At 45.3% G+C, this 27,826-nt stretch overlaps 1 protein-coding gene across 2 annotated transcripts in view; it reads left to right on the top strand.

Annotated features, from left to right (window-relative positions):
- Positions 1 to 27,826, top strand: part of MYO7A (myosin VIIA) — a 63,532-nt gene that overhangs the window by 17,540 nt on the left and 18,166 nt on the right. The window contains exons 11-30 of one of the 2 annotated variants that reach the window (XM_069016865.1): positions 48 to 167; positions 1,383 to 1,525; positions 1,897 to 2,107; positions 2,583 to 2,718; positions 3,126 to 3,232; positions 6,626 to 6,688; positions 11,222 to 11,359; positions 13,415 to 13,573; positions 13,914 to 14,006; positions 15,347 to 15,441; positions 16,581 to 16,665; positions 17,536 to 17,754; positions 17,903 to 18,010; positions 18,561 to 18,770; positions 19,318 to 19,521; positions 20,329 to 20,505; positions 22,192 to 22,281; positions 23,515 to 23,642; positions 24,177 to 24,303; positions 27,650 to 27,769. In XM_069016865.1, coding sequence (XP_068872966.1) covers positions 48 to 167; positions 1,383 to 1,525; positions 1,897 to 2,107; positions 2,583 to 2,718; positions 3,126 to 3,232; positions 6,626 to 6,688; positions 11,222 to 11,359; positions 13,415 to 13,573; positions 13,914 to 14,006; positions 15,347 to 15,441; positions 16,581 to 16,665; positions 17,536 to 17,754; positions 17,903 to 18,010; positions 18,561 to 18,770; positions 19,318 to 19,521; positions 20,329 to 20,505; positions 22,192 to 22,281; positions 23,515 to 23,642; positions 24,177 to 24,303; positions 27,650 to 27,769 — 2,733 coding nt within the window. The remainder of the gene's footprint in view (positions 1 to 47; positions 168 to 1,382; positions 1,526 to 1,896; positions 2,108 to 2,582; positions 2,719 to 3,125; positions 3,233 to 6,625; positions 6,689 to 11,221; positions 11,360 to 13,414; positions 13,574 to 13,913; positions 14,007 to 15,346; positions 15,442 to 16,580; positions 16,666 to 17,535; positions 17,755 to 17,902; positions 18,011 to 18,560; positions 18,771 to 19,317; positions 19,522 to 20,328; positions 20,506 to 22,191; positions 22,282 to 23,514; positions 23,643 to 24,176; positions 24,304 to 27,649; positions 27,770 to 27,826) is intronic. The other variant, XM_069016874.1, reaches the window with a different exon arrangement.

Genomic DNA, 27,826 nt, shown 5'->3' with positions numbered 1-27,826 from the left:
AGGTAGCTCTCCTGTACGGCAGCTGTGTTTGATGTTGTCTCTGTCAGGTTGAGCCTCAGGATGTGATGAACTGCCTTACCAGCCGGACTATAATCACGAGGGGTGAGACTGTCTCCACCCCTCTCAGTATGGAACAAGCACTGGATGTGAGGGACGCTTTTGTAAAGGTAAGTCTTAGGGCATTTTCTTATGCCTTCTGTTGATAAGCTGAAGAAATCTGCCCCTTCTGAGACTGGAGTATCCACTGCACAGGACTCCACATCACTTGGGGCCTGTGTGAGCTCAGATCAGCAGATGCCTTTGAAACCATGTTCTAATTGCGATGCACAAAGAGTTGAGGAGGAAGGAGACTAGGTAGCCTGCTCTGCAAAGGATTTGCAATCTGGACTTGAGATTGTCTGTAGTCAAAGGGGACCTGCAGAAGAACCAAGAAGTCTGAAATTACTTCACCTCAGCTTCAGGAAAGATCCTCAGCTGCTGTAAATCAGAGCAACTCTACCAACACCTCTAGCACCCACACCTGAATTTCAGGATTGGGGATGTAAGCAGCAGTAAATACAATTGAACAACACAGGGCCAGGGATAGAGCAGTCTAGCAGCCATCAGAGCACATAGAACATCACTTGAGGCTCTGGGGAGATGAAGGTTGATGGGGTGGGTGTGCATCACTGCTGTGCTGTTTGCAGCCCCATGTAAAATTGTGAGACAAGCATTATTAGCATGCTTTGACCAACTTGGGTCCTCACTTTATCTGTGGGGAAATGGTAGATAAAGCTGGTTTGATAGCTAGCCTGCAAATCCTGACAGTGTCTTCTTTAGTCGTGACGAGCTTTTGAATTGAGCTCCCCTCTTGGTTGCACTGCTGTAGCTTATAAAATAAAAATCAATAACAGTTTAAAACGTGAAGTTCTGAAATTACTGAAGCAGCAATATCTGTTTCATTAAATCATCAGACTCTTCAGCCAGCACTGCAACGTTTCAATGAGCACCTTGTCCAAGTGAGGAAGGTGTTCTTGCAGTGTAACATGGTTCTGCTCTGCTGATCTGTAGAGAGAAATGTGTGGAAACCAAAGAAAGGACTGTCTGGCTTCACAGCGAACCCATAGATCCAAAATTTAAGACTATCCAAATTTGGGGTTTTGCTCTCAGTTGTCTTTTAGCTGGGCTTTCAGGTCTGTTTTCCTTGATCTACATAATGGTTCTTGAAGCTTTAAACCATGCCAAGAGTCTGGCTCAAACATTGGTGAGCACATCCTCAGGGACTGTCTGATTGTTGGCCATGGTTTAGAAGAACCTGTGTCATTGAGGGTGGAATGGTGACACAGACTTGCAGGACAAACTGCTGAACTGTCTCAGGGAGCTCCATCTTTGGGATGTTGCAGGGAATTTATGGGCGACTTTTTGTGTGGATCGTGGAGAAGATCAACGCTGCAATTTACAGACCTCCTTCCCAGGAACTCAAAAGTATCAGGAGATCCATTGGCCTTCTTGACATCTTTGGCTTTGAGAACTTCACTGTGAACAGGTATGGAGCCTGCAAAAGGAGAACGAGGTCTTGCTCCTCATTCACAAGCCCAAGCTCAAGGTCTTGCAGTCCTTTCACCTCTCCTGAAGTGAACTGGACTGGGTTGGTCCAAGCCTTTTTCTGTATGAGAAATTATTAGAGCTAATCAATTGCAGCAGACAGCATAGTTCCTAAACTGGTTTAGACCACACACATAACATTGTTCTTGGAGAAAAACTGATTGTCTGAACCAATAAGGAAATTCTAAGCCAACAGCAGCCTTACTGAGTGGTTGACAAGGTCTTAGAGTACTACTTCAGGCATGGAGAGAGATGTAGAAAAATTAACCATGATGGATCTAAAGTGGCCTCTTCCTGACCTTCCCTCCACAGTTTTGAGCAGCTTTGCATTAACTTTGCGAATGAAAACCTGCAGCAGTTCTTTGTGCGCCACGTCTTCAAACTAGAGCAGGAGGAGTACAACCTGGAGAACATCAACTGGCAGCACATCGAGTTCACTGATAACCAGGATGCCTTGGACATGATTGCCATCAAGCCTATGAACATCATCTCCCTCATTGATGAGGAGAGCAAGTTCCCCAAGGTGTGTTTTGGGCCCAGCCTTGCTGCCAGTGACTCTCCTGGTTTTATCCCCTTTGCACTCGCATGCTGGCATTCTGTGAGAGATCTGCTCAGCCCCAAACACACATTCACCAGTGGCCTGCCTATTTATAGTTTTTATTGCTCTCTTAAATTTTCTTCCATCAGTATCACAGCCATAATAAAACAAGTGTTTGTGATGGGAAAATATGCCTGGAAGGGGCTCAAGAACATCTATTGGCAAAGTTTAAGAGAAAATAGTGTTAAATATACTCCTTTTGGAGCATTATTTTGAATACAGCACTACATACCAGTGATATTTAATCAATTTCTGTAATTTCTGCACTTGACATATCCTCTCCAACATAGCACTTCTCAACATAAATGCACAAGACAAGAAAGAAATGTGCCATTGAGTGGAAAATTATTTCAATGGGAATAGCCTTGATTAAATGTCAGATCTTTTCATGCATGCACAGGGTACAGATGCCACCATGTTACACAAGCTGAACTCCCAGCACAAGCTTAACACCAACTATATTCCTCGGAAGAATAACTACGAAACCCAGTTTGGCATCAACCATTTTGCTGGAATTGTTTACTACGAAACAAAAGGTATGGAGAAGCTTCTGGAACAATTCAGGGGATGAGGGGATGTTCATGGCAGACAAGCTGCTGCTGTGTTGGAGCAGGGCAGGGTGGTCGTCCACAGTAGTGTCAGTGTCTTTTTCTGGCTGCAATGACTTGACCCTCCAGCTGTGCCCATGAGCTGAAGAGTTTGGTGCTGTTTCATTCGTGTGTGCCTGTGACAGAATGGCAGTGCTTTGCACCACTGCATCTTCGATCCAGTCTGAAGATGTGCCTCTGTCTTCCTTGTCATGGTCCCTCTCTCTCTGCCCGCTCATTACTCCCATTACCTCACCAAGAACATCCAGTAATTCACCAACCCAGAAGCTGCTTGCAGCTCACATACTGCCCATGTTGCGCTGTGTCATCTATGTGTTGTCCCATTATTTCTCTAGGTTTCTTGGAGAAAAACAGGGACACGCTGCATGGAGACATCATTCAGCTGGTGCATTCCTCAAAAAACAAATTCATCAAGCAGATCTTCCAAGCAGATGTGGCAATGGTAATGCAGGCGGGAGAAGATCTTTATTCACGAGGAGGGGTGTTCCTGGAAGGGGTGGAAGATTTGCAGACTCATATTGCTCTGATGCTCTTTGGGGTGTTTCAAACCTGTTAGTGAGAGTCAGCCATCAGGAAGTGTTAATGCAGTGCCATGGGTGCATCCACACTCAGGCCCCCAGTCCACTGCTTTTGGTTCATCAAATATTATTTTTTTGCTGTGATTGCCCCTCTCTGAATTTTGTAGGGATTGGAACAATTAGGTTTGTGATTGTAGAAATCTGAGAGAAAAGGAACTGTGCCTTCCACTTGATACATTCAGATGTGTGTGTAATTGAATGAGAAGTAAACTAACAGAGGGCAGGGTCAGATTAGGTATTAGTAAGAAATTTTTTCCTGTGAGGGTGGTGGGATACTGGCACAGGTTTCCCAGAGAAGCTGTGAATGTCCCATCCCTGGAAGTGTTCAAGTGTTCAAGCAATCTGGTCTAGTGGAAGGTGTCCCTGCGCATGGCAAGAGGGTTAGAACTACATGACCTCGAAGGTCCCTTCAAACCCAGACCCAAACCTTTCTATGAGTCCAAGTAAAAGCTAAACACTTGCCAATCAGAGTAGAGCAAAGGGAGAATCTTGCTGGTCTTTAAGCACTGCAACAGGACTTGGAGGGAACAGTTGTATTTTACTGTTACAACAGCAGAGAGAGAGAACACCAGTTATGAAAACTGGACTTTAAAGCTCCTTTTTCCACATCCTAGTCCTCCGGGAGGTTATGTGTTTACTGCATGCTCAGTGTGAGAGAAGACTGTGTGCCCTGAAGCTTTAGAGAAAGGCAGAGTTATTGCTTTAACCCTTTCCACACCATTTGAGCATTTATTAGTGGGATACCAGCTTAAATGCTGAGATTAGTGACCATTTCACCGTTAATAACAACACAAATGTGTGATATTTTCTTCGGGAAGTTGAAAATCTAAATCTCTCTACTCAGCCCTGCTCCCAAAATTAAAGTAGAAAGTGTTTTAAAATATCAGTCTTGCAGAATCTGAAAGTCTATACAGATCAGTCACTATGGCCAAATCCCCGAGTTTTTCCCTAGGCAAAAGCCATAGAACTGCAGAGGGTGTGGGGACAACATTTTTCAAAGCAAACAAACTTTTTGGCAGTTGGAGTCCCATTTCCAAATGCCAGCCAATGCCACTGATGGACCAAGGGACTTAGGGACTTTCAGGAGTGCCAAGCTGTAAGTGCTGAATTCCTTTACTTGATAAGGGAAAGAAATATTTACATTCCCAAGCCATTTCTTTAAATATGCTACATGCTGTTTTGAAAGCCTTGGTCGTAACCTTTAGCTATTCCCTTTTGCTCCTGCTGAAATTAATGATCATTATCCTTTTGACTTCATTACGAATAAGAGAACATTTATCAATTATTAATTAAGCTACCAATTGGCATGACACTCCTGGTGGGTTCAGAGCTATCCTGAGATGTGGATCCTCCTGTTGAAGTAGACACTAACTCCCTTAGCATCAGTGCTGCTGCTTGCTTTGCTTCTTATTCCTTATTCCTCGCTGCTTTTTAATTTTGGTGTAAGCTTTTGACCTTGGAAGTGATTTCTTTCTTCTTTGGGCAGAGCAGAGATGCACTCTGGGTGATCAGTAAGAGGGTTTACACAGTCACACAAGCTTTCTCACGGGGACACCTACCAAAGCATCTTTAAAAGATGCTGGAATATATAATAGCAAAGTTGAGATGTCTGCCTGGATGTCGTCTAGATCGTGAGAACTGAAACCTTTGAAAGCATCAGAACACTTTTTTTTTTTTTACAGAAACCATTTGGGGTTTTTTTTATAGTTCCACTAGACATCTTCAGAATCTGTCCCAAGTGGTGGTCTCTGTGCTTTGATACTTTAATGATGTCTGGTTTTCTTTTTTGAATTAGAGGTTTTTAGCCTGACTGTCATGGAACTGGAAGAGGAGCCAACATTGTGTACCAGCTCCCCTAGACATGCACAGTGTTGTTGTGAATCTGGAGAGCACTTATTCCCTGAACACCACCACACAAAAATTCTCAGACAAGCAGGATCCAACATGGGGCTGAGATGCTTTTGCCATTGCTTTCCACCAAAGTTCAGTAATGTTTGCACCCCCTTTCCTAGGACACGTGCCCCAAAAGAAGGAGCAAGTGAGCCTGGGTCATGGAAATTGACTGCATGTAGCAAAGATCTGTGGTGAAGTGTCCTTGGAATGTCTTGGAATGGTGCATGCCTTCCCTGAGCATCAGTGAGGCAATCTGTGGAGGAAGAGATGCTCAGGCTTGGGCAATCAAATCTAACATCTTCCCTTAAAAAGAGACATGTGGCTGCTCTGCCAAGGGCTAAATCAAATCATGAGGCATTTTGCTCAACACCTTCCAAACTTTGGTTCTCAGGAGCTTATTGACAAGTTTGTAGGATTTTGTGGGTCAGTGACAAGCAAGTCCACATCTGCTTTACATTCAGTCTTTCAAACTGGGTCCTTATAGTCCAGGAATTTGAGAAAACCACAGATCAGATCAGAGAAATTTGAAAACCAGTTGAGAGTGTATCTTTGAATATTGTAGTAACTATTTGGTCCCTGAAAGACCTAATATTTGTGCACAATGAAACCAAACCTGTGTGGTGAACTGGGTGTTTTCTGGAGCACATGGGGCTGTGAAGTCTCATTTATGCATGGCCATCACAGAGAAGGTCTGTCTGCATGTGTTTGCTGAACAGGAACATTGCTTTGAGTGGTGCCAGGTGAAATTATGGATTGAGTGGGAGTTGTACACTGTTCCTCTGAGGAATCAGCTGGTATGGTCTGGCAGCATTGCTTGCTCAAGGAACAGGTAGAAGGAGCAGTGGAGGATGGAACCCTGTAAAGGGAAAAACAAATGGGAAACTGAGGGGGCTTTCCCCTTGGCAAAAGTTTAAACTCTATCCAAAATACCTGATTTTTGGGATTAAAATTAGGGAGGAAGGGAGGGATTTCTTTAGAATTTTTGTGTTTTGTTCCTGACACCTTCCCAGCCACTGTATATTGAGAGCAGAGATGAGTGAGGATGAAGAGTGGGAATGGCTGAAATTGGATGGATAAAGAGTGGGGTTAAAAAATGTACAACGTTTGTTTCCAAGAAGCAAGAGCTGAACACTGGCAGTTCCCTCAGGTTCTGAGAAGTTAACATCGAGACAAAGGGGAAAAACCAGGAGAGAGTTAAACAAAAAGCTAAGAATAAATGCACTTTGTTCATGAGATATATTACAGCTGGACCTCCAAGACTAAAAATGTCAGGCTCCCATTTCAGTTATTCCTTCTTTTCACTTTTGCTCTTCTCTGTCTCTGTTTTGTGTTTTGTTTTGTTTTTTTACCTGTGCTTCGTGTAGTTTCTCTGTGGCTATGCATCCAGCACATTTGGCCAGTCGCCCTCGCCCACACCCACACCAAAGGTAAACTGAATACATGAGTTCCTCTGTTGTATACTCACCTCTCCTTGGCAAGGATTGTGCTTTACTCCTGTTGGTTTATTCCTCTTCCTGCACTATCTGTAGAGGATCCATTTCAAGTGACCATTGTGATGGAGAGCATTTTTACAGCTTGTTGGATAGGTACAGGTGTATGACTGTGTCACTTAATTCTAGGATTCAACTCAGAAGAACTTTGTAATGGTGGGAATTTGGTTTGGATAAAATCAGAACCAGGCTCAGCCACAAGTTTTTTTTCTTGATATTTTAATCATTTTAAATAACTTCAGATGGATCATCTGGGATTTGGCTGTTGTTTACTGTGGTGACACCACTGGCTTCAGTGGGACATTATTCCTCCAAACAACTGCAAATCTGGCCCTCTTTTGCACTTTTTGAGGCAAGACAGCTGATGTGCAAAGGGAGACCCCTGGACTGCATTTCTAAATGCCATCGTTTTTGGAGGTGAAGGGTTAGTTCTTGTTCAAGGGAGACCTCAGATCCAAGTCTTCAGAGACAAGATAAGATGAAATTTTGTCATGATCATCAAAACAGGCTTTTGGCATCGTTTTTAGGTCTTTTCTGTTGTATCTCATCTGCTGACTGGTTCTGATAGCTTCCCAAACTTTGCTTGCTAGATATTTGGCTGTAAGGTAGCATATTGTGTGCTAAAGGTTTTATGCTATAAGCTTTCTGACTCTGCTCACATTTCCATAACCCCTTGATAACCAGAGGATTAGCCTACTTTTCAAAATTCAAATCCTTGCATGGGGCTGAATTTCATCTTTTTTTACTTCTGCAGTATCTTGGATGTTTGGATTTGGAATTCCAATGAGGAGATGTGACCCAAAACGGCTGAAAGCCATTCATTCCTTACTACTAAACCTCATGTTTTGTGGGTTTTCTAATGAATAATAATTGTTCATATTTGTTAGACACTGAGGTAAAAGTGGAACAGCCAAGATAAAAATGATTTTTCATATATGTATATATGCATGTCAATAAGCTTATAGTTCAAAATAGTGATACTTGGCACTGTTATGTAGCCCAAGTCAACTTTGCAACTTTGCATTGGAAGGCACTTTCCAGACTGCACAGCCTTTAGGAGAGAGACTGTCTCTTCACTATATGACACTGCATAATGAGGTGGCCTCAGTTTTCAGTGGTCACCTGAAGGCCACCCCAGTGACATTTCATATAAAAACATAACAAACAACAAGCATCATTTTTCTCAGAAACTGCATGTCACATTGGCATAGCCCAATTTAGTTACCTTATAATCCTAAAGAGATGGGAAGATAGTCCTTTGTCCAGAACCTTTCCTCAAAGTACTGCTGGTGATACATGCTTCTCCTTCCTTCCTTAACTCTCCTCAAGTATTTAATCTTTCTGCATTTCCACTGAAGCAGGTTCCATCTCCTGATGGTGTTTCTGGTGCACCAGCAGCCTTCTCCTCCAAGGAGGAGAAGGTGCAAAGGGACAGAAGGAATAACTTCTACCATTTCTGGCACAGTGACATTTCTCCTTGTAGTTGCCATTCTCCTTGCCTTTTGTCTTGGTGTTACTACAAACAGCCATGTACGTGTTTGCACCTCCAAAGTTCAGACTGGCTTGAGATGGCAGAAAGAAGCAGAATTGAAGCATGTCCAAATGGCATGCTGGTCTGCACATCATTCTAAACTCTCTTTGGCATGCTCCTTCCCTGTAAATCATTGAATTATCTTCTTTTTCTCATTTTTCTCTTCTGTTTTTTGAGTCTTTTCTTCCTTTGATGCAGAATACAGGCTGAGTGCCCCAGTTTTGGGTACAGCACCTGTGAATGCTGCTCATCCTTCCCCATGGCACACAGGTCTCATCCTCCCTTCTACTGGGCTTTGTATGCACACAAGTGAAGACAGAGTCTGAGTCCCAAAGATGTTACAGTCTCAGAGTTGGAAAGCTAAGAAGTGTCTGGCCAGGGAAAAGCAGAATGTATCAGCCCTTTTCCCATCAGGCTATGTGGACTGGGTCTGGTTTTAGCTAAAAAAATGCTTCTCCTCTGCAGTAAATTCTGTATTTTCAGTGCCTTGCTAGGCTGTGTTGACAGGCTGCTTCGCTCCTTTTTGGGGTCATTTTGTTGAAGTAAGGGAAGAGGTGTGATTCTCTCCAAGCTGCTGTTGAGGTGAGGCAGAAGGAACCACAATTCCTTGAGTGGTGTCACCTATCCCTGAAGGAGGAAGCTGATGCAAAACACTTGCCAGAGTATTCATTGTGTATCTGAGAGCCCAAATAGTGCCCATAGGGCTGGTGCCCACTATTGAGAGGGGTCTGTGCACAAAAGTCAGGCCCTGAGATGTCACCCCTGAATGGGATGATGTGGTCTTGACAGGGGGAGCCCAGACCACTCTGACTATTTGGACAGGAAGACAAGCTGCTCTCTGGTCACTGTCCCTTCCTTCCAACCCCTCCCAGCAAAAAGCTCTCAGATGTAAGGATGGAGATGGCACCACTGCTTTTTGCCAGATCTGGATGCATGCAGGAAAGAAATGCAAGGCACCAGCAAGCTGGAGAGGCATTTCTTGCTGTCTGGGAGCAAACCACTCATGCATTCCCTCGTAGACCCTTGTACAAAGTCTTGCTGCCTTCCTAATACCATGGCTTAAAAATTATCTCTCCCAGCCAAGCCCAAATTGACAAAAATTTGGCTAACATGCAGTTGTTTCCAACTGCCAGCTCTGCTCCCATTGCTGCTTCTAACCCCTGTGGCTATCCTTCCACATCTCACAGAGGTGACCTCTTGTGCATAATTAGCAAAGTGATAAGAAAACATTCATCAAAGCCTTTCAAACCAGGATTCTTGCTGAAACAGCCTTTTCCTCAGAAAATCTGTGACAAAATACAAGCATCAGAATCTACCATGCTCTGCAGGTAGCAGCTGTGTCCATTAATTACTCTAGATTTGTTAGCAGTTTGTCCTTCTGGGGAGGATTTTGCTGGGAGAGATCACTGGTAGCCCCCCATGCTCTTCTTGACAAGCAGGCCAGATTTTTGTGGTGTTTGCATGAGCTGGGTTTTCTCTTGTTGGAATTCCATGATGACTTTGTGTTTGTCTTGATTGGGTTTGTCTCAACATCACATCCAACCTGAGCACTGTAAACTCCCTGTTTGTGGTAAAGGGGTTGGACTAGAGGGAGTTTATAACCCCTTCTGATCCAAACTGTTCTGTCATTCTATGGAATTCCTCAGTTTTGGGGGGGTGGGAATGTTGAAGGTTATTAGTGCTATGGGATGAAGCACATGTAAAGATTTTAGCAAAAGTAGAAATAAACACGGCAACAAAAATATGCAAATAAACACTGCAAAATGTGGCAGCAAGGCCAGTGCAGATGAGGATTTTGTGACTCCACACATGGCTTGACCACCTGCAAATAAGAGGATGTTTGGAGGAAAAATGCATTGAAATCCTGCTGAATCCTCCCTTTGGGAATTCTCTGGCCATCAGGTCATGTCACATGTTCACCCTGTTTTTAATTCAGAGAGAGTTGCCTCCTGGTGCCAAATTTCCTCCAACTTTTCAGCATTGCCTGCTGCCCCACAAAGACTCTCTGAACACCAGACCCCACTAGACACACAGCATCACTGTGACTGATGTGTCATGAGCTCAGGTAATAGTTGCTGGCACATGAAATGAGCTAGGGACTTCATTTGGAGGTGGTTTAACAAGGTTTTCCCAGAGCAGGGAGAAGGGACTCTTAAGGGAAACATATATGTTCTCATTTAGAAACACTTGCCCCAAAATAGAGGTTGGGTTATTAATTTGACCAAGGGAACTAAACCAAGAAAAATACTTCACATCATCCTGATTCACCCTAAATACTCACCTCACTTAGTCTAGTTAATCTTCTTTTCCAAAAGCAACTCGGATCTGTGGTGGTACAGGTTGAGGAGTCTCAGCAGAAGTTTCTGAGCTGTTGCAGAGTCACCCTGCAGCAAGCATTCCCCTGGATTATATTTTACCCTAAATGGGTCTCTGGTTCTTGTTCCAGGGAGAAGGAGGAGCTCAGCCTGACATGAGGAACCATGACAGAGGGTTTGGCATGCCCATGCTGCAATCCATGGGGACAGGGAAGCCCGTGCTGCTCCTGAGGAGCATCCCTGGGCAGGTGCATTGCCCCAAGCTGTAATACAAAGAATTTTGATGGCCCAGAAGAGGCTGTTTGCTCTTATGGGCAGATCTTCCTCGTGGCTTTGCATAGGGAAGATGGGTTTTCCAGTCACACAGCGAGGTTCAAGCAGGAGAAATTAAATCATGGCAGTTTTCCTGCCTCCACAGAGCCATATGGAGTAGGCTGCCGGAGCCTGGCCATTGCAAGTTCACAGGCTCTGCCCTTCCCCTCTCCTGCCACAACTTTCAGCCACCTCTGGCCCCACTCCCCACTCCAGCCCTGGCTGTTGCAGGAGGTTCCTGGGGATGTGGCCAGAGGGGAAAGGCACTGTTATCCTTTCATTTCCTGAGTGCACTCTGCTGCGGTTTTGCAGGGAGCAGAGACAAGGAAGCGCTCACCGACGCTCAGCAGCCAGTTCAAGCGCTCCCTGGAGCTATTGATGAGGACTCTCAGTGTGTGTCAGCCCTTTTTTGTCCGCTGCATCAAGCCCAATGAGTACAAGAAGCCCATGGTAAGTCCTGCTTTTCTCTCCTGGTTCCTTTTTGTACAGGACTGCCCGTGGGGTCATTCTGCCCTGGAGCTACCGCCGAAACTCCTTTGGGCATCAGTGGAGTCAGGATTGACCCTGCGCGCTTAGAAAACCAACCCGCAGCCTCTTGTGCAAGCAACAGAGTCACAAAAGGATTAACAAATTCAGGCACTTGCTTTGCAGTCCAACAGCACCCCAAAACTTCTTGCTCCTGACCCTGCCTTTCTTCCCAAGGGCAATCTCAAGGAATTCACCCTGCAGCCCTTTATCCTATAGGAAATGCCTCTCTGTTTCCATAGCGGGTAGTCTCCTTCCTGCCAGAGACTTCAGCTGAGCCATGGATTTTGTTCTGTGGCAGAGTTCAGTGCTTTCTAAAAATCATCTTCCCATGGGTGTTTCCCTGAAAATCTTTGCTCTCAATGGATCTCCCTTATTTTAAATCCTGTTTGATCCTTTCCACTGCCTTTTTATTTTCTTCACCAATTACAAAAGCATGGTTTTAAAAGCAGAGGGAAAAAGAGGCAAAATAGCACAGAGGAAATGTGAGAGGAGTTACCTCGCTCAATTCCCAGTGATTTGCTTCAAAAGCAATGAACACTATGGGGGCAAACTTTTGGGAGCAAATGAAAAGGAAGAACAGGGCTGTCAATCCTCCTGACCACAAACTGCTCATGGAGGGGAGAGGGGACTCTGAGTTTTGCAGAAGGCGGCAGGTGGGTGTTGTGTGCCCTGATCCCATTCCCCACACTTTGCAGGATCAGACACTGATGCTGTGAGCAATCACTGTTACCTGCTCACCAGAATTAATAGCAATACTGCTTGGAGAGGAAGAGCTTTATTTAATAAATAAAGTTAATATGGCCAGATCTGGGGCTTTATCTGAAGTCAGTGTCTGTTAGCAAAGCTCAAGTGAGTGTGAAAAAGCATAAAATACTGAATTTCAGAGCTGTTATGTACAAGCAGTGTTTGAAACTTATTTTGGCTGTTCAGTGAATCTAATATGATGCAGAACAAAAGGTTTGGTGCCTCTCTCAGATCATTTTACTGTGCTCTTATCCTGGTTTTGGTGAGAGTAAAAAGGCACCTGTTAGCCTGTTAATGGAATACCTTGGGTAAATATTTAACAGTATGTCTGTTCTGTGATTATCATCTGAGCAGAGATCAGAACAAGACCTTCTTTTTGAACATAGGTGATGTTGAGAAATAGATGTACATCCTGAACTGATGTTAGCAAATTATTCCAAATGCCCTGACTCTGAGCTGTTTTTACACCTGGGTGTCTGGAATTCAGTCTGGTATTTTGTGTCATGCATAGGAAGTCTGTATTTCATCAGCTCTTGCAAGTACTAAGCCAGAAGTCTCTGTTCGACCTATTTGTCTACAGAACTTTGAGTGGGACATTAAATCAGCTCCAAGTTTGAAAGAATTAGACAAAGAGAAATTAATCTCCCCATTAAAGAAATGAGTGGGCAGGCTAACACTGAATCAGAGACTGCAGTATGATATGAAATGTGATTTCTTGCTAAATTTAATTTTGGCCTTGGTTTAATAATCCAAAGGAAAAGAAATCCCAGATAAAGGCACACAGAGCTGTTCAGGGTGATTGCAAAAGAGAACATTGTCTGAGAGATCATTTTCTGTCCCTGCCTTTGAAGGAAAATGTACTGATAGTGATAGGAAATGGGATAGCGGAAGTGAAAGGGCAGTGGAAAGTCCTGACTGTTTGTTACTTTATGTTATTCTAAAACTTTTACTTCCTTCTAAAATGTGCTTTAGGGGGCAAAAAAAACTGTTTGTATCGGGATGCTGGCTGGAGTTCTCTGGGTCTGTACATCATCTCATGCTGTTGTTTCTGAGTATTGTTCTGGTTAGTCCAAGAAAAAGGCATGGGATGAATTCGATAACAAACCATGCAAAGAAAATCAGAACTGTCTCCAGCAGTCTGTGCCTCATCAGGAGCACATAGTTGCCCATAAGTACAATGAACTAGCCCTAAAAGATTTGCAATCAAACCCCCATGTCCTGTGACCTCCCCAGCTGTTTGATCGGGAGCTGTGCGTCCGTCAGCTGAGGTACTCAGGGATGATGGAGACCATCCGCATCCGCCGGGCTGGGTACCCCATCCGCTACACCTTTGTGGAGTTCGTGGACCGCTACCGGGTGCTCATGCCAGGGGTGAAGCCAGCGTACAAGCAGGTGAGAATCCTCTTTCACAGGTGACGATTGCTCTCTGCTGGGGAATCTCCAGAGATATTTATGGGGCACACATCCTCTCCAAAAACAATTATGCAGCGTTTGATCCCCAGGTGTCACAGTGGTGCTTCCAAGTGAAGGAAAAATGGTTACAGGGCTGGCAGGAGCAGTTAGCTGTATTCAGCCTGTCCCTCTCACTCATCTTAAATGAGGTGACAGTAAAGCCGTAAGAACCTCATTAGCAGAAAACTGCAGGATTTGGGACCAGAAAAGGTTCACACTGGGCTTGGGAGAAGTAATGCGTGGGTCTGGTCCTGGTGAATCCCAACCCCTTTTCTATCAGGGCGACCTGCGTGGGACATGCCAGCGCATTGCTGAAGCAGTGCTGGGGAAGGATGATGACTGGCAGATTGGCAAGACAAAGATATTTCTAAAGGTGAGTGGTTCTCCACGTTCCCCCCACCATCTTGGATCCTTGCCTCTGGAGGCATGTCCTACTATTTCCTTTCCATCATAAGACATGACCCTTTTCCATGGTCTCTGGGCTGGCATGTCAGTGGGTAGAACCTGGGTTAAGGCAGAACATTTGGGGCCGGTTTAGGAGCAGCAGGCAGGACGAAGTCCTGACACTGTGCCAGCACTGATGCATTCACAAAACCCCACCGGCACAAAAGTGGTCACATCCAGTGCACAGCCTTTTCCCTCCTGGGGTGAGTGGTTCAGCTTTCTCTCCTGCCTTCACCAGAAAGGCACAGCAGCAGGAGGGATGCCCATACAGAGCCCTGCAGAGCGAGGGACATGAGCACAATAGGCTCATTTTCCTTTCTACACATCCTCGTGCAACCCAAGATGTGCCTACAGTCTCCTTTTCTGCATCAGTCCAGCTGACACAGAGCAGTTCAACACTGCAGGTGCCCTGCAGCCCCAAACACACTCATCTTTCCTTACAAACCCATTCCTGTGCTGTTCTGGGAAGATGAGGCTTCTCTTGAGCAAAAATCTCAACTATAAACTCTGACTGCTTACACCTAAATTCACCCCCAAATCCCACTGCCAGCACAAACAACCCCATCTCTTCCCCAGAGCTTGTTCCCACTAGTTGCTCTTTCCAGAGCATGTTATCAAGATCTCACAGCTGTCAGGACAGGAAACAGAGAAATTGGGAGGCCCCAAGGGGCCGCGGGAGGTCGAGCAAAGCAGGAAATGTGTGGAACTGCCTCTGCTGCACCCAGTGTGGCATGGCTCAGTTTGCCGTGACTGGGAAAGAAAGCTGAATCACACACAGCATGGGAGGAATCAGAGTAAAGCTTGGATTGGTGCATCTGAGAGCCTCAAGGCAAAGGAAATTCAATGTTTCGATGAGCTGTTTTTGTCCTTAGGGTAGGGAGGCATTGCAGTCTTGGCTAGAAGAAGTAATGGGATCCAGGCAGCCTGGAGTTTGCTTACCAACCTCTCCAGTGCTCCTAGGAACTGGTCCCATGGCTGAGAGCACTAGGAGGGAGCTCTGCAGGGAAGGGCAATATAATTCAGACTGTGGAGTATTGCATTTGCAGCTTCTGGATGACCTGTTTCATTTGGGAATGAAGACTCTAGAATACTAGGGTTTATGTTAGCATTTCCCCAGTGAGCAGGTGGGGTAACACTTGGGACATAAAATGACCCAAGAGTTTATTTTGAACAACTGTCCTGGAGACGGGTCTTGTATCACCCTCTCTGGCCACATGTCAGGCAGAGGGAGAGCTTGAGACATTGGTGCTGTGTTGCTTCCTCCCACAGGACCACCATGACATGTTGCTGGAGATTGAGAGAGACAAGGCCATCACGGACAAAGTCATCCTCATCCAGAAGGTGGTCCGTGGGTATAAAGACAGGTAGGTATGAACCCCACTGGCAAATGGGAGGTGGCCTGTGTGGGATGCTTCATCCAGCAAGTAGCTCCTGGAGGCTGTGTCACTCCTTTTGTGCCCAGATGACCAGAGGGGACCCTGATGTGCTGACACTCAGGTGCAGCAAGTACTAAAGGAAAACAGTAGAGTGAACAAGAGGATAACTGTGTTATCTGCCTCAAACCTGGACAGAATAGGACCTTCTCTCCCTGTTCAGTGCCATCTTCAAGGGATGTGGTGTTTGCTATGACAGTGCAGCAGTGGGACTCTGAGCCTGCTGAAGGCAACCCTAAGACTCCAGTCTGTGGAGATCACCACAAGATCTGCAGAGGGAGCGCTGGGTCATCTACTGTGACTAAAGTTGCTCTCCCCAAGGCGCAAGGGGTTCAGAACTCTTCCATTTGCAATCCAGTTTCCAGACATGGGAGGAGGACAGGGAGCTCACAGGACTGTTGTGGATGAAAAGGGGGAGCCACAGCCAAGGACAAGTTTCACCTATGGAGGAGGGACAGTTGTTGGGGTTTTGTTCTCTCTTACCGTCCAAGCTGTGGTGTGACTCGGGTGGTGCTTTGCAGAAAGGGCACCTGCTAAATAACTCATCAATCTTTCACACACTAATCCTAGTAAGACCCCCAAGGCCTAACACAATTGTCTCTATGTTGTCTGCAGGTAGAATCAGGTCAGGCTAGGAAGGATTGGAGGAGCAAATAGCAATAGCACGGTGGTGTTGGTGATGTTTGCTCTTGATATTTGGGTGGGATTCAATCCATTTTCAGGTTCTAGAACAAAATGGGAAGGACACATAGGGAAGAGATTTTAGGTGTGGGAAGGGGATGCAGGGCTAGGGGAAAGTGGGGACCATTCTCAGCATCTCCTGCTCTTCTCATTCCCATAACTGGGCATAATCTGCCTGCCCAGACCTCTCAGAGAGAGTCCCTACAGATGTTTTTTGAAAGCAAGGAGAGCTGGGGAAGGAGACATTTTCAGGCCAAAAATGCAGTGTTTATTCCATCTGGACACTCAGGTTCAAATCTCTAAGAAATGGAGCCCAGGAGATGATGATAACTTGTGGCCAAACCACAGAGGCAAATGATTGAAATTCACTTTGAAATTTGACTTTGCAGGTCCAATTTCCTGAAAGTGAGAAATTCAGTCCTGATGATTCAGAGATACTGGCGTGGACATAACTGCAGGAAGAACTATGGTGCTGTAAGTACAGGGGTGCTTCCTCACACCTCTGCCTTCCTGCCTCTTTCACCTGGGACATACGTGAGGGCTTCTGTTTAAAAATGTCCCATTGAATGTAAGAAGTGATGAGGTTGGCTTTTATCAGTTGGAGCAAGGAAAGGAAGTTTGCTCTTTTGGTCTGTCTTCTCATTGAAGAGACCACCTCCTAGCTGTTCTTCTGCCTGTGACTTAAATGTCCATTTCACCAACTGATGATTTGGGGTTTTGTAAGTCTTCCCCTAGTTTCCAGGTGGCTGGAAACTCAAGAGCAGCTTCCTCTGAAAAATAGACTCCATCTCCACGTGAGGCCATATTTGAGTTTCTCACCAACCCATCCATAGTCCTCTTCTCTCCCTGTTCCAGCTGGTTTTGAACCCAACAGCAGGGTCTTTTGGGAAGTATATTGGGGTCTAAAGTATCTCAATATAATCCTTCAAGCCTGCAACTTGATAGAAATAGCCACTTTCCAGGCTGGCTAGGATGCTGCCTCCTGCTATCAAACAGCATCTTGACTGTCAGGCAAGAGCTTTGCAGCTGCTGGAACTCCACAGGAACAACCCTCATGGCTTGTGGTTACTTGGGATGACCATCCCGACATCCTGAGACCTCTCAAAGGCTCAATGGGGAAGAAACTGTGTTTGTCCTTCCTGGGCTTTGAAACAATGCAGCAGCCAGAGGGCTTAATTTCCCCACCCTTTTGGAAAACCTCCCTCCAGAAGGTTTGCTGTCTTGGGGACTGATTTCAGTGGCTGTTATTTACAGCCGTGCAAGCAGGAGATTAGCAATGGAAATCTGCTTATGGTGGGTGAGCCCCCGGCTGGCGGGGTGGTTTCATCCTGCTCCCTCTTGCAGATGAGGATTGGCTTCCTGAGGCTGCAGGCCCTGTACCGATCCCGCAAGCTTCACAAGCAGTACCATATGGCTCGCCGGCGGATCATCGAGTTCCAGGCACGATGCCGGGGCTACCTGGTCCGTAGGGCTTTCCGCCACCGCCTCTGGGCTGTCCTCACCGTGCAGGCCTATGCCCGGGGCATGATTGCCCGAAGGCTCTATAAGCGCCTCCGAGGGGAGGTGAGTACCATGGAGGAGAAACAGAGATGAGGAGAGGGGAGAAAAACATGCTTCTGTATCATGTGGTCTTGGGATTCATTTTTAAAGGAAAAAAAATCCAAAAATAATTTGGTTCCTATTCAGAAGGCTCTTCTATTTATTCCCACAGTATTATCGACGCCTGGAAGCAGAGAAACTTCGGCTGGCAGAAGAAGAACGACTTCGAAAGGAGATGAGTGCCAAGAAAGCCAAAGAGGAAGCAGAAAAGAAACACCAAGTATGTGGGGACTGATCTCTTTCTGGGGTTCTGTTCTCCAGGAAACAGCTTTGCTTCTTTGAGGGGCAATGACAAAAATGTCTAAGGGATTTCTGCCCTGCTTGAGTGGTTTGTATTTAATTCTCTAAAGTACTCTGTGCTTTATTAGTTTGAAACTGCTCCAGAATTTCTGATTTGCTGCACAGGAATGCTAGAGATTATAGTTACTATTCACTTGCTTTTGCTATTGTATAAAGGGGGAACTGGGACACTCTGTGTGTGTGTGGACATGCAGGGCTGTTGTATAAAAGAAAGAAATGAGGTCAGTGAGAGTTTCTGTACATGGACCAACACCCCTAAACAGGCACTAAGGAATGGGGAAAATGCATTGCTTTGTCCTTCTGCAGTTGGGAAATTGCGACATGGACATGTCACTGATTTGCTTCAAGTTATGATACGGGTATAGTGCTCTAAGCACCAGGCAGCCTGCCTTCCTACAGCCAAGCCCTGTGGAATTTACTGCCAGCTCTTTGGAAGGAGCAGTTCAGTCATTGCACTTGGCCTTTTGCAGGTACGCCTGGCCCAGCTGGCACGGGAAGATGCAGAGAGAGAAGTAAAGGAGAAAGAGGAAGCACGTCGGAAGAAAGAGCTCTTAGAAAAAATGGAGAGAGCTCGCAACGAGCCGGTGAACGACTCGGAAATGGTGGACAAAATGTTTGGATTCCTGGGGACAACCTCCTCCCTGCCTGGCCAGGAAGGCCAGGCACCCAATGGCTTCGAGGTACTGGAGATGTACAGGAGCCTGGCTATCTCATGAAAGGCATTAGCAAAATACTAATAGGTCAAGGAAGAGTACAGCAATAAAAAAGTGTGTCTCTGAAGGCTTCCTTCAAGGCCAGGCTCTCCTGTGTGGCCCCAGAGTGTTACTATGCTGTGGCTGGAGATGGGTAGGCAGACTGGCCACTTTCCCTGGGACTACCAAATGGAGGAGAGCAGTATCACTAAAAGGTCATCAAGGACCTGTGACCTTTGAGATCTTTCCTTTTTGGTTCATCACAGCTCAAGGCATTTAGCTCTTAGACACCCTTTCCACATGCTGTGAGTGGGGCCATGCTTGTTACTTCTTCTACTGCTCTAAGGACATTCCTGGGCATGTCCTTCAGAGCTTGGGCTTTGCATGGGCTCCAGAGCTATATTCCATGTTTTCCCTCCATCTGACTTTTCCTTTTGGGATGGAAATCAGACTGACAGAAAATTCAGGCCCAAAGGAAAATGGTATTTTGATATCTAAAGCCATACTGAGTGTCTGACGTGTCCTTCCACAACAGGATCTTGAGCAAGTCCAGAAGGAGTTGGAGGAAGAGGACCTGGATGCAGCATTGCCTCTCCCTGAGGAGGAGGAGGAAGACCTCTCAGAGTATAAATTTGCCAAGTTTGCTGCCACATATTTCCAGGGCACAACGACACACACGTACATCCGCCGGCCTCTCAAGCAGCCTCTCTTGTACCATGAAGATGAAGGAGACCAGTTGGTGAGGCAGGAGATGGAAATCCTTGAGCAGGGCTGGGTGGGTTGGAGCAAGCCTGGGTGACCCTCCAGCCAAAGGGTACCAGCAGTTTCCATTTGGGATACACTCATCTGCTGCACATGTGTCCGTGGCCACTGTCCCACGGGCATGCTTTGAGTGCTGGTAAGACAGTGAATATTAGAGGGATGGAGCATTAGAGAGGAGGGTCCATCTCTGGACCTTGGTATCTGTGTTAAGACAATGAGGTGCTCTGGGCTCAGCACATGGGCAATGGAAACCATTGTTTGAGTAGCACCTGTAAAGCTTCTAGGGAGCTGGAAAAGTTGCTTCTTACCTTGTCATACACACCAGTGCAGAGCTGTAAGAGAAGAACTGCTTGTACCATAGCCAGTGGTACAAGCGCAGAAATGGGTTGAATCTGCATGGCTATAATGCACATTACATTATTCTTGAACTTGCCTTCGCTGTGGTTCTCCTTTCCCTCTGCAGTGGGTTAGGAGCTGCAAGTCTCTGCCCCTTGATAAGGCTGGCATCTCCTATCAAGAAGCAAACCCCTGGTAGGGTTCACAAACGCATTCGTGGTGGCACAAACACAGAGCCTGAATGTGGTCCCAGCCAGTGGCCTACCCAGCCTGCTCAGAGGGGACGTGTGCCGCAGGCAAAACTTCACGTGTGACGCAGGGAAGTGTTTTATCTCCTGCAGATGTACAGAGACACCACAGTGGGGTTCCTGATGGATTCAGCATGGCTTGCCCACCCCCTCCACTGCCCTGGTGGGAGCTAATGGGGTGTAACTTTCCTTTCATATAGGCAGCACTTGCTGTGTGGATCACTATCTTGCGTTTCATGGGAGACCTCCCCGAGCCGAAATATCACACAGCCATGAGTGATGGTGGTGAGAAGATACCAGTAATGACAAAAATCTATGAGACTCTTGGGAAGAAGACCTATAAGAAAGAACTGCAGGCTCTGCAGGGAGAAGGAGAGGTAACTGCTGCAGCTGTAAAAGAGATGTTGTTATTATTAGGTGTTGGATATTGAAATGTGTTGGAAAGAAATGACTTGTGGGGTTTGTGGCAGGCAATCAGTTTGATGATTTTATTTGCACTTATGCTACGAAGGGAGAATTGCCTGTGTGTCAGATGTTGATCCTGTCCCTCCCTCACAGGAAGAACTGAATGTCCGCCAGCTGAATGTTCCCCAGTGACGGAAGTGCCCTGATATCTCCCAAGGGACTTTGAGCTCTCTCCTTCACCCCACAGGGCTGAAATACAGGGGGGGGAAAGCAATGTGCTATGTTTCTTATTTGGGGATTTCCTTTTGATCTGCCCTGAGTCAGGAGAGACTAATTTAAAAATGTGTCCTTAATCTTGGAGCAGGAAGTAATTAGTTACCAGGACATTAAACTGTGGAAATAAAAATTTTTAAAACAGTAAATCCCTATTGCATCCTGAGTGCCTTCTGGATATCACTGGAGGACTTAATCTTAATATCCTTCCCAGACAAAACATTGTTCTGGATAAATCAATGTCCACAGTGCTGATACATTTCCATCTTTGGCAATTGCTTTATTCAATAGGACAAGATATTCTCTGCTATTAGCATCTTCTGGATGTCATTGTGTAATTTTCAAGAAGTTTTCTTGACAAATCTCTGCAGCATTTGCAGAGGTAAAATAACAAATCTCCTCGTTCTTAGAAATTATTATACTGTTCAGCACTTCCAGTGAAGACAAGACTTCCCCTTCTGGACAAGAATAGCGTCAGGATCATAATTCTGTAAAAATATACACCAAGAATCACCTTTCATTCCTTCTACCCACAATTGCTTGCTTGTTTACTACAAAAAGGCATATTTTGTCCAATTGAGATATCAGGTAGTACAGTAGAGAAGGAAAATTTAAGCTGTCCTTTTTCTCTGTGGTTACATCATCTCTTCACAGTACAAAAGATGCCGGAGTGAAATAATATGCAAATCCAGGTTTACAGCACCAACTCATGTTTATAATGGATATAAACCATCACAGCCACAGGACTCAAAGTGTCAATTGGGTGTGAAATCATGGTCTGTTCAAAGCTACTTAAATGAGGAGAGATTAACTGGGTCCAAAAGTTTGCTATAAAAGTAGAAAGCCAGCAAGTAATTTGATGATACATAGTCAGTGCCTGGAGCTGTCCCACGTCAAAGATATTCTTCTGGGAAACCTGATAGAGCACAGGGCTGATTAAAAGTTATGAAACCACAGTGGGTAACTACCTGTCCCTGAATCCCTGGCTAGATGGCTTCCAGCTAAAAACCTGCTGTGCAAATGGCTTGTCTCAGAGAGTGGTCTTGCTCATCTCATTTCCACTGTCATACAGCAGAACTGGGTGGACGTGGGTTAAGCAGGAATCAGCCATGTATTCAACGTAACTTTTTTTTATGTTCCCAAGATATAATTTTGATCTGAAGGACACTTACTGATTAGAGAATATCTACAAAATTCAGAGCCAGCCCTGGGTTATCAAGGGGCACAGGAATATGTGTCCAGACTTCTGGTTCTCAACAGCCTCTGAAACATCTCACTCTCTGCTCAGGATTAATGGTCTTTTGCAGGAGCCCAGGTGAGGCAGGGAGAGCACTTGTTCAGCACTTGCGTCTCACCACTTAGCATCCACCCCTCTTGCTTTGCAGAGTACTCACATTGATGGGCACAAGAAGAACAGTGTACGGCACAAACTGGTCTCCTTAACACTCAAGAAGAAATCCAAACTGACGGAGGAGGTGAGGGGAGACGCTTGGCCGCCTGGCAGCACAAGTGCCGTTGGATTGTCTGCAGCCCTCTCTGACTCTCTTCTGCTTTTCCCTAGACAACATAGAACCAGCCCTCCTCTGGGTTTGGCGCTACCTGTCTCTCTGCCTGAAAGATTTAAGGAGTGTTTAAGGGGAAAGGTTGGCTTCCCGTGTCTCCTTGAGTCATTCTGCACCTCGCGCCGGCCTCCCCTCGGCTCCTGTTCTCCATCCATCCAGCACCTTCCCTCCCCTTTTTCACAGCCCTCCATCCAGCTGCCGATACCTCCCACCACTCTGTGATGGTCTGAATGTTATCCCTGCTTTTAGTTTCCTGCCCTCTACCATGGCATAGATAGCAGAGGTGGGGTCTCCAACAGCACTCACCCATCCTCTGCTCCATTCCAGTGCCAGGGACAAAACTCCCTATGGGAGCAGTTACGCCGAGCTGAGAGCTTTTGAGAAATCCCATCTCAAAAGAGTGAGGAATGATAAGTCTTTCAAGTGGGGGTGATGGAAACAATTCACAGACTGCCCGTTTCCAGAGCAGGCACCATCTCACCTGGCTATAGCTGCTTGAGAGCATGAAGATTGCTCTGTGAGATATTCCCTTAAGGGTCAGTGGGGAGAAACAGGACCCAGTCCAGCTCACCCTAATTGGCTCTGAACACGCTCTAAAAATATTCATCTCTCTAAATGGAGATGAGGTTGACTAGCTGAGACAGTGAGCTGGTGGGCAGATGAATGCCATCCTTGTTTTCACAAACAGCACCATGCTTATGCATTTTCAGCTGCATCATTAGCATGGGGAATAGGTCCATTTTGCCAGTTAAAACACTGATGATTATTTTAGTGTGATTAAGTTAAAGGGACAGGTCCTCCTTGGCAATAAGATGGGTTTATTCCCAAGACCCTTGGTGGCTCTCTCCCAGCAGCAGGACCAGCTCAGAGCTGGGATGCAAGGGTGCCATTGTAGAAACCCTGGGAAAAGACCAAGCAGGTGGAAGTGTGACTAGACAGGACCATTTTTAATTTCACCCATACATGATTAAAGACAACACAGTCAAACCCTCCCATTGCTGTTAAAGTCCTAAATTGGAGAACTTCTGAGAGCCCTCCTGGCTGGTGGAGGAGTCCTCCTGGGGGAGCACCACACACTTGGGATGGGGGTGGGGGGGGACACAGTAACTGGCTGTCCTGAAAGAGACCAATATGTCTGGTTGGCAGGTGACAAAGAGACTTCACGATGGTGAGTCCACGCTGCAGGGTAATAGCATGCTTGAAGACCGACCCACTTCCAACCTGGAGAAGCTCCATTTCATTATTGGTAATGGCATCCTCAGGCCAGCCTTAAGGTTAGAAATCAAGACAAAGGCATGAACATGCCATTCTTTTCATTCCTTCTTCCTTGAGCTTTTCTTGAGTTATTCAAACAAGTTTGATACTGTCTGCAGCTTTACAAAGCTCTCATTTTATAATTTTTATGGTTGTGTTGTATAATGCAGGCTGGGCTGAATCATGTTTCTTACTGTCCATATCAGGCCCAGTGGAAAGACCATGCAAAGGGATTCAAACGTTTCTGAAAGTCCCAATGACACTGGATTGGTTTTATTAATGCTCACTCTTGTTCCTCACTACTCCATTTCACCATTATATCTCTTTTGTTTGTGTGAATATTTTTAATGGTCTGCTAATGAAAAACTCAAACTCATTTCAGCTGCTAAATGAAGCATTCAGAAATTCTAAAATGTCAAATGAAGGCCACTTGCACATCTCTGGCTTAGCCAATTTATGTGTTTATGCTTATTAATAGAAATTAATTAATGTTAAATAGTTCCTCTAATTTTTTTCTGTTTAACTTCTAATGATTTTGTTTATTCCTGTTGTAGGGATGAAATCTACTGCCAAATCTGCAAGCAGCTGACCCAGAACCCATCCAAAAGCAGCCATGCTAGGGGTTGGATCTTGATGTCCCTCTGCGTGGGATGTTTTGCTCCTTCTGAGAAATTTGTGAAGGTAAATTTTAGATGACATTTGTCTGATGAATTATCTGCCAATACATTTTCTTTTCCACTCATGGGACCAGCTTTTCTCTTGGGTTTCACAGTAGAGGGAATCCCAGTCTTTGCCACAAAGTTCCTAAGGAAAGTGTGCATTATCCCAAGTTCAATGTCTAATGTGAATTAGATGAGTCACTCCTGAAAAGTGACTCTCCCTTTCCTGTGACTCGAAAGGTAATGTAGACAACCAAATTTGATGATGCCTCCTGCAGTGTAGATGTGTGAAGATGTGATTAAGTGACTTCTGGCAGGAAATTTGTTTGTGGGAGGCTGCAAGTGGAATTTGCACAACCAGAATAGCCCACATTTCTCCCCTGTTTCTCATATGCAAAGGTCTGTGCATTCAGCATCTACTGGCTTTGACAGTGTGACCTCAGGCATCTACTCTACCAAAACTGGCAAGGCATAGAACACAACCAATTATGAATGGAAATTTATGCTAAAAAGAAATGCACATAGAAAGGGAAGGATTTAGTTTACGTGGAAGTACATTTGCAAACGTACTCTCGGAATGACACTACGTTCCCCACCACGTGTCGTACTGAAAACATCCAATTCCAAACAGCCACATGAGATAACATGTAATCCATCTTCAGCAGCACTGTGGGTCAGCAGGACTGAAGTTAGTGGGAGATGCCAAGTGGCTGACACTTTTGAAAATCAGGTTGTTCTTAAGGATTTTCTTTTCCTCTTTTCTGGGCAAAGCTCTGTTGCCTAGATTTGAACACTCTGCTTTCCAAATGAGTTATAGAGTCATAGAAGTGATTAGGTTGGAAAAGATGTCTAAGATCAAATCCAACCACTACCAAGCCCACTGCTAAAGCTTACCCACAGGTTCCACTAAAGCATGTCCACAGGTGCCACATCTGCATGTTTTTTGAACACTTCCAGGGATGGTGATTCCACCCCTTCCCTGGACAATTTGTCCCAGTGCCTGACTGGAAATAAAGATGTTCCATTAATTTCCATAGATATCAGATTAGGTACCAGGTCTTCAGCACTGAAAAAGCTGAAGCCAAGAGTAGAAATGCCTCCTTCATCCCCAGGCTTTGTCGGTGTGAAATCTAATAAAGAAGATAAATCACTGGCAAAGTTGCAGGCAATTAAATTATGTGGGGAAAATGAGATCTGAGAAGTATGGCACAGGAAGTTGAGCTGGTTTAAATCTTTAATAACAGAAGATTACTTTAGGATATTGAAGCACTTATTAGAAATAATTTATAAGTAGTTCTGGAGACTCAGACACAGAATCATAGAAATATAGGATCATAGAATCACAGAGGCATAGAATGGTTTGGGTTGGAAGGGATCTCTGTAAGTCATCTAGTTCAACCCTGCTGCCAGGAGCGCACTCCTTTCACTAGACCGGGTTGCTCAGAGTCCCATTCAGCCTGGCCTTGAATGTTTCCAGGGATGGGGCAGACACAATTTTTCTGGGCAGCCTGTTCCAGTGCATTACCACCTCCACAGGAAAGCATTTCTTCCTTATGCCCAATCTAAACCTGCCTTCTTTCAGTTTAAAGCAACTTCCCCTTGCCCTGTCATTCCATGTCCTTATCAAAAGTCCCTTTCCAGCTCTCTTATAGCCCCTCTAGGTTCTGAAGGGTGCTCTAAAATCTCCTTGGAACCTTCTCCAGGCTGAACGCTCCCAGCTCTCTTAGCCTGTCTCCATAGCAGAGGTGCTCCAGCCCTCTGGGCATCTTAGTGGCCTCCTCAGGTCTGTGTCTTTTTTGTGTTGGAGGCCCCAGAGCTGGACACAACACTCCAGGTGGGATCTGGTTAGGGCAGAGCAGAGGGGCAGAATCCCCTCCCTCACCCTGCTGCCCACGCTGCTGGTGATGGCTTCTGGGCTTTGAGTGCATATTGATGGGTCATGTTGAGCTTCTTGTCCATGAACACCCTCAAGTCCTTCTCCCCAGGATTAGTCTCAATCCATTCTCTTCCCAGCCTGTGTTTGTGCTTGGGATTGCCCCAGCCCAGGTACAGGAAATCGCTCTTGTCCTTGTTGAGCTTCATGTGGTTTATACAGACCCAACTCGCATGTCCAAGTCCCTGTGGATGTCACCTATTTCCTTCTATGATTCTGTCATTCAAAAGTATCAGTTAGAACTGAACATTTTGAAAAAGATTTCACTGATAATGAGGCAGGTCTTCAATATGTGTTCCAGCTCCCAAATATGCAAGTTGTGCTTTGGATCCCATTAGACACCTTTATCGCATCATGTGTTAAGCATCGGGCCAAGACACATTAGCACTCCTGTTCTTTGCACCTTTCTTTCAACCAACAGAGGGCTTAGATGGAAGCTTCAGTCACAAGGAAGTAGGAACGTGAAAAAACATGTAATTACATAGTTCATTGTTTGCAGTAGCATAATTAAAACTACACTTTTACCTTCCATCGAACACTTAGGATCATTTCAACAGCTCTCATCTCTGTAACCTGGCTGTATTACATAGATACTTCGTAGTGCTGCAGTGAGTTATGATTGACAGAGATACCTGTCTCTCTAGCCATGTGATTTATGGCTGACAGTGTTATAAAACAGTCTGTGTTTCTGAAGGAACAGCTGTGTGTTATCATTCAGAGAACTCTTTATCTATCTATAAAGTCTCTCAGAAAAATTAGATTTACGGAATTATTAGTCTTACCTGGCATTTTGGCCAAGATGTTTGTGCAATATTTTTCAGTGTATTATCTTTCATATTGTGAAAATCACAGGATTTAATTTTCTCTACAATAGTATGGTTGTATTTTTAACATACAATGAAGCACTTCAAATTCTGGTTTAGGCCAAATTGCAATTTAAAGTCTGACTAAGGGAATATCTGTTTAATGTCACCGTGAAAGATCTTTTGTGCTGGCAGCTAAGTGTTCTGAGTGGCATTCACTTACAATTCCCCTGGATCATTACTTACACATCTTTTTCATTCACTCCCATCTTTTTGGCCAAAACTCAATAACATTTTATAATACATCTTTAAAATTCAAAGATAGAAATCAGTGGCAGCAATAGCAAGAACAGAAAAGCTGCTGCTCTGGCTTCAGACAAAGTCTGTTATCTAGTCTGGTATCTTATCTCCTCTGAGGCCAGAAATGCACAGTAGAAGAACAAGGCAGGGGTGCAGACTGTCCTACTCTCTCTCAGCTTCCAGTGCTGTGATGTAGGAACATCCGAGCTTGAGTATTATCACTGTCATTAGTCACAGAGGGTTTTTCTCCCATAAAACATTACTTGTTAACCTTTCAAATGCTTGGCCTCTTAAGCCAAAGGTCTAAACAATGTGTTCCCTGCTGCCAACAGTATTTAAGGAACTTCATCAACGGAGGCCCCCCAGGTTATGCTCCCTATTGTGAAGAGAGGCTGAGGCGGACATTTGCCAATGGGACAAGGACACAGCCACCCAGCTGGCTGGAGCTGCAGGTACGAGCCCCTCTATGTCCTCCCCAGGCAACTGTGGCTCAGGGTTTAAGCCTTTCA

The sequence above is a fragment of the Aphelocoma coerulescens genome, chromosome 1, assembly GCF_041296385.1.
Source record: "Aphelocoma coerulescens isolate FSJ_1873_10779 chromosome 1, UR_Acoe_1.0, whole genome shotgun sequence".
NCBI classification, from domain to species: Eukaryota; Metazoa; Chordata; class Aves; order Passeriformes; family Corvidae; genus Aphelocoma; species Aphelocoma coerulescens.
This window is presented reverse-complemented; position numbering and strand designations above follow the sequence as displayed.